General features: G+C 53.4%; 1 protein-coding gene across 1 annotated transcript; it reads right to left on the bottom strand.

The window, feature by feature from the left end:
- Positions 1-2,472: 2,472 nt before the first annotated feature.
- GMORB2_6711 (ornithine--oxo-acid transaminase) lies at positions 2,473-3,938 on the bottom strand (the record flags this gene model as incomplete). Its single annotated transcript, XM_035468681.1, has 2 exons — positions 2,473-3,309; positions 3,546-3,938. The coding sequence occupies 2 exons, from the start codon at positions 3,936-3,938 to the stop codon at positions 2,473-2,475; spliced, it is 1,230 nt and encodes a 409-aa protein (XP_035321815.1).
- Between the last annotated feature and the right edge of the window lie 1,688 nt (positions 3,939-5,626).

Here is a 5,626-nt window from a genome sequence, read left to right as displayed (position 1 = left end):
AACGCCTACAGGCTACGGCACATTCTGTCACGGCTACGCAGGGTGGCAAGGGGCTGTCCCAAGGCTAAGGCTACTCGTACAGGCCCTACTCGTACAGGCCTACTCGTGCAGGCCTGCTGTAATCTGTGCAGCGCTGCATCTAACACTCTGCCTGCCAGCGGCCCACCACACACCCCGAGACCCTTGAGCCCGGAGGATGGAAGGATGATCACCTGAGTCGGTTTATCAGCATCCATTCTTGAAGCCTCGTCGCCGAGGACGGAGCATCTCACGTCGATCGGATGGAATGGAGAATTCCCCTTCGTACGGTAGTCGTGGCTAAGTAGTGTGGTATTGATAATACACTGCACGGTAAAAGACTCGCGCTTCTTCGATCGTCACACTAGACGATAATTGCTTCTGGTTACCATTGCACCATCCTGACTTCTTCCTTCTCTCCCTCCGTACACGGTACATATGACACATCTTACTCCCAACACACCGACCGACCACAGAGGCACACTGTTGGTTTTATTGCGAGTATCACGAGTCTGCACAGATTACACGCACACACATACACGCACGCACACACACACACACACACACACACTCTCTCTCTCTCTCTCTCCCCATCCCTATCCCCTATCCGTATAACGATACTATATTACAGTGCCGTACCGTGCTCACATCTGCACTCTCCACCCTAGCGCTACTGCAGGAGAGAGAGATGGAGATATGTCTGACCGTGATTCACTCCACATCCCTTTATCTCGTAAACCTGTACGAGCACTCCGTACCTTCTCTGCTACCTAGCACAGCACAGGATGCACACACACAAACGCACACACGAGGCACAACCACTCTCCTCTTGCCCCGTACACACACACGCGCGCACGCACGCACGCACACACGCACGGCCTCCCTATTAGGTGTGTGGGGGTGTGCAAACTGCATGTTGGGCTTTCTTTGAGCACAAAAGTCAATCACAGTGTGTGGAGACGGTCTACCTTGTCTCGGAGAGACTCGCTCATAGATAGATAGATAGAGAGAGAGAGAGAGGGAGAGGGATGAAGGGGAAAAAAAAAGACATAGTACCAATTCGACAGATCCAACAGTCGGTGATCTGACGGGGAAAAAAAAGAAAAGAAGAGAACGAAAAAGAAGAGAGAAAAAAAAGAGAAAGAAATACAACGGGTTGCATGAGAACGGTGCATTGTAACCCACACATCCTCTCACATCTACTGGTCCTTTTCCTCATATATATATATATATATATGTATGTATGTATGTATGTGTGTGTGTGTGTATGTGTGTGTATGTATGTATGTATGTATGTATGTATGTATGTGTGTGTGTGTGTGTCTGTATGTGCTTCTCCCTCCTTCTCTTCTCCCTCGTCCCTCTCCGCTCGCCCTCTACAAAGACGCCAGGCACCACTGCTGATGCCATGCACCCAAATGATCCATGATACATATACATACATAGCACCCGTACATGTATCTCTCCATGTGGCCATCTTGTATTGGAGACTGCCATGCTTGGTATGATGCGCGCGCTCTCTCCCTCTCTCCCTCTTTTTTTTCTTTTTCTTTCTTTTTTTCTTTCATCTATTTTCTCTGACCGACATGTTTCCAATCAGCCCTCTCTCTCACTGTCTCTAATCTATCCCTCTCTTCTCTCCCCCTCTCTCCCCGTAGTCTACGGAGCAGTCCCCGTCCCTTCTCAGCCCACCCAGTACGTCTACCAAACTTGGTGGATGGTGATACAGCTGAGTGGATCAGACCCTGCTCGCCCCCTTCCCTGCTCTCACATCTCGTATCCTGCCAAACTCTCTCCTCCCCTGCTCCGGATGCAGTGTCGCTCGAGAGATGCCAGTGTTTCCATCCCCATCACCAACCATTCCTTCACCGTACGCGTAGCCGCCGGCCGTCTGACCTGATCCGATCCACGGTAGAAGCTCTCGAGTCTCGTATTCAGAGAGGATGCAACCATTGTATTATGATACCATGGCAGAGGTATGCTGTACTATGATGGTAATATAGATATATATATGTTTGTCAATCCAGACTGGTCATCGACCCTCAGACGAGAGCGAGAAAGGAGTAAGAGAGTAAAGAGAGAAGAAGAGGAGAAGGGAGAAGGAAAAAAACACATGTCCAACTTTTTTTTAATATCCTCTTTTAGGTCCCAGTCCAACGCCTCGGGTAAGAGCGAGTCAATTACCTGCTGCGCGCAGATGCCCGGCAAACACAGAAAAAAGTCAGTAAAAAAAAAAAACAATTCGTGGTATCATGTCATGTCACAGTTACTAGGACGGGTCCAGTAGGAGAAGAGTAATCCTACGACAGTCCCTTCTCGGGGGGGTTTTTTTTAAAAAAAAAAAAAAAAAAGAAAAGAAAAGAAAACCATCTCGGACCCAGAGGCTCGTCGGAACCAGAAACCAAACAGAGGCTCGGATCAAGAGGCCCCCGGACCCAGGGACTGACCCGACACTTAGTGGCTGGCCTTCTCAACAGTGGGGAGCTCCTCGACGGCCTCGGCGATCATGCCGAGACCCTTCTTGAGCTCGGCCTCGGTGATGACGAGGGGAGGGGCGAAGCGGATGATGTCGCCGTGCGTGGGCTTGGCCAGGAGACCCTTGCTCTTGAGCAGGAGGCACAGGTCCCAGGCGGTGCGGCCAGAGGCGGCCGACTCGTCGATGACGATGGCGTTGAGGAGACCCTTTCCGCGGACCAGCTTGATTATAGGGGAGCCGATGGCCGTGATGCCGTCGCGGAACACCTTTCCCAGCTTCTCGGCCTTCTCCGTCATCTTCTCCTCCTCGATGAGCTCGAGGGCGCGGATGGACACGGCGCAGCCCAGGGGGTTGCCTCCGTAGGTGGAGCCGTGGGTGCCCGGCTCGACGACGAGCATGACGTCCTTGGAGCTGAGGACGCAGCTGACGGGGTACATGCCGCCCGAGATGGCCTTGCCGAGCGTGATCATGTCGGGCTTGATGCCGGCCCACTGAGAGCAGAGCATGCGGCCCGTGCGCGCAATGCCCGTCTGGATCTCATCGCAGATGAAGAGGACGTTGTGCTTCTTGCAGAGGGCCTGGACCTTCGGCAGGTAGTCGGCGTCGGGTACCACCACACCGGCCTCACCCTGGATGGGCTCGACGATGAAGGCGGCCGTGTCCTTGCCGTTCTTCTCCAGGACAGCCTCGAGGTCCTCGACGTTGTTGTAGCGGATCACCCGGCCAGTCTGGGGGCAGGCGGAGCCAATGTTGGGGACAAAGGGACCGTAGTTTTCCTTGGACTCAGGGTCGGTGGACAGGGTGACGGCAGTCATCTGGTGCGGAGTCAGCAAGCCAATCCTAGCTACGCATCTCCTCTTGCCCTAGCCCCACGCGTTGGGAGGAAGGGAGATCATCAGGGAGATGTACACGTATAACATATATATATATATATATATATATAGAGAGAGAGAGAGAGAGAGAGAGAGAGAGAGAGAAAACGTACCGTGCGTCCATGAAAGTTTTCAGAAGCGCAAAAGATGTAGGCCTTGTTAGCCTCGACACCCTTGACCTTGTAAGCCCACTTGCGGGCGATCTTGATGGCGGTCTCGACGGCCTCGGCACCCGTGTTCATGGGCAGGACCATGTCGTAGCCAAAGGTCTGACGGACCTTCTCGGCCCATCGGGGGAAGACGTCGTTATGAAAAGCGCGGGAGCTGAGGGTCAGACGGCTGGCCTGCTCGGTCAGGGCCTTGACCAGCTCGGGGTGACAGTGACCCTGGTTGACGGCGCTGTAAGCCGAGAGGAAGTCGAGGTACTGCTTACCCTCCGGGTCCCAGACGTTGACGCCCTGAGCGCGGGCGAAGACGACGGGCAGGGGGTGATAGTTGTGAGCAGCATACTCCTCCTCGATACGGACGGCGTCCGCGGAGGAGGCGACATGGAAGCGGTCCTGAGCAGACATGATGATGCTTCTTTTCGGCAGGGGAGATGTCAGCCTCTCTTGTTCAGTAGTAGCAGCAGCAGCAGCAGCAGCAGCAGCAGCAGCAGTAGTGGTAGTAGCAGCAGTAGTGGTAGTAGCAGCAGTAGTAGCAGTACAAATGAATGGAGGAAGGAGGTAGGGTAGAGAAGATAAGGGAGAAGGAAGGAATGGAATAAGGTGCAGGTAGCGGCGAAGCAAAGTCACGAGTCTGAGCGGTCGTACATATACATACCTCTCGGTGGTGGGGGATAGTAGTAGTAGTAGTAGCAGTACTCTCTCTTTAGTTACTAGCGTGGGGGCAGAAGGTTATATGATGGATGATACGGGGATGATAAGAATATCAAGTAAACAGATGGCCAGGAAGAAGGGGGGGAAATGAGAAGGAAGGGAAGAGGAAAAGAAGAGGATGAAAAAAAAAGAAAGGGATTCCACCCTTTCAAATACGTGGGGAGGTTGAGAGAGAGAGAAAATTCAGAATGAATAACCGCCTCCTCCTTTGGAGAGAGAGAAAAAAAAAACTGGTTGACGCTATACCCCTAAGTGCAAGTGCTGCCGGAACTCACCCCGCCCTGGCACGGAAGTTGTGAGGCTCCGCGCAGATATCCGTGGACCGTGGGGAGGAGGACCTGGAGTGTGGTTGGCGTTGGCGTTGGGTGGACGCCGCAGGTCAGCAGGGTCGGCAACCAACAAGCCAACCGCCATCAGCATGATGCACGGTACAGATATATCACAGGCACTCCGTATACAGGCAGCAGCAGGCATATCAGACGACAAAGGCTTCGCCCTGTCTCCTCCCAGCCCGTCCCTCAGGCTTCTAGAGTCTCTCCCCCAGACCGATGACCCGTTGACAGCCGCGCGCCAATCGCGTCACTGCCATTACGTACAAGAGCTGGCCTTCCAGAGCGGGGGGTTGGGGTTGGGGTCGGGGTTTAGACGTTACGGCGAGCTTGGACTGTGGCTCTGCCACTGCGGCCTACTGCCAGCAGAGCTTTGGAGTCCAGCACTCCCCAGCTTACCACAGCTCTCCGTCAGGGGCCGAAACTGCCGAGCAAGATGCCACTTGCGGAATAACCTCCCTGTCAACCTCAGTCCTATCGCGACGTCGAGGGAGGAGACCGTACCCGCCGAGGCCGGAAGAGGGGCGGATGCGGTTGGTTGAGCAGGTGGCCACTGGACGGTAGTGGAGAGAGAAAGTGGTCTGAGTCCGGAGCTGTCCAGGCAATATTGCTCCACGGTTGTAATAATATATACATAATACGGAGTACGGAGTACGGAGTACCACAGGGAGTGGCGCGAATACTGATAGTCTAATATACAGGTGCGTGGTGATGGAAATGATACGAGCAGCTGTTCGATGTTGTCATGAGGAATCGAAAGCGGCAGTGCCGCAGATGCTGTGGTCTCTGCAATAATGATACCGATCCCCAGCTCCGTGAGATGTTGTGTGGTGTTTTGTTGAACGAGAGAGGAAAGAAGGAGGAACGGTTATGTACGGCATATGCTTGCTGTGTTCAGATACGGCAAGTACGGCCCAGCACAGCACCTGCTGCCACCACCACCTAAATCTTGACACGTGAGCTACGTCTTTTTTTTTTAAAAAAAAAAAAAGAAAAAAGAAAAAAGAAAAAGAAAACGTCATACCTAATCTGGCGATCTATTGTTGGGGGGGG

The sequence above is a fragment of the Geosmithia morbida genome (assembly GCF_012550715.1).
Source record: "Geosmithia morbida isolate 1262 chromosome Unknown scaffold_6, whole genome shotgun sequence".
Taxonomy (NCBI): Eukaryota; Fungi; Ascomycota; class Sordariomycetes; order Hypocreales; family Bionectriaceae; genus Geosmithia; species Geosmithia morbida.
The sequence above is the reverse complement of the archived record's forward strand: the minus strand, read 5'-3'. Positions and strand labels throughout refer to the sequence as shown.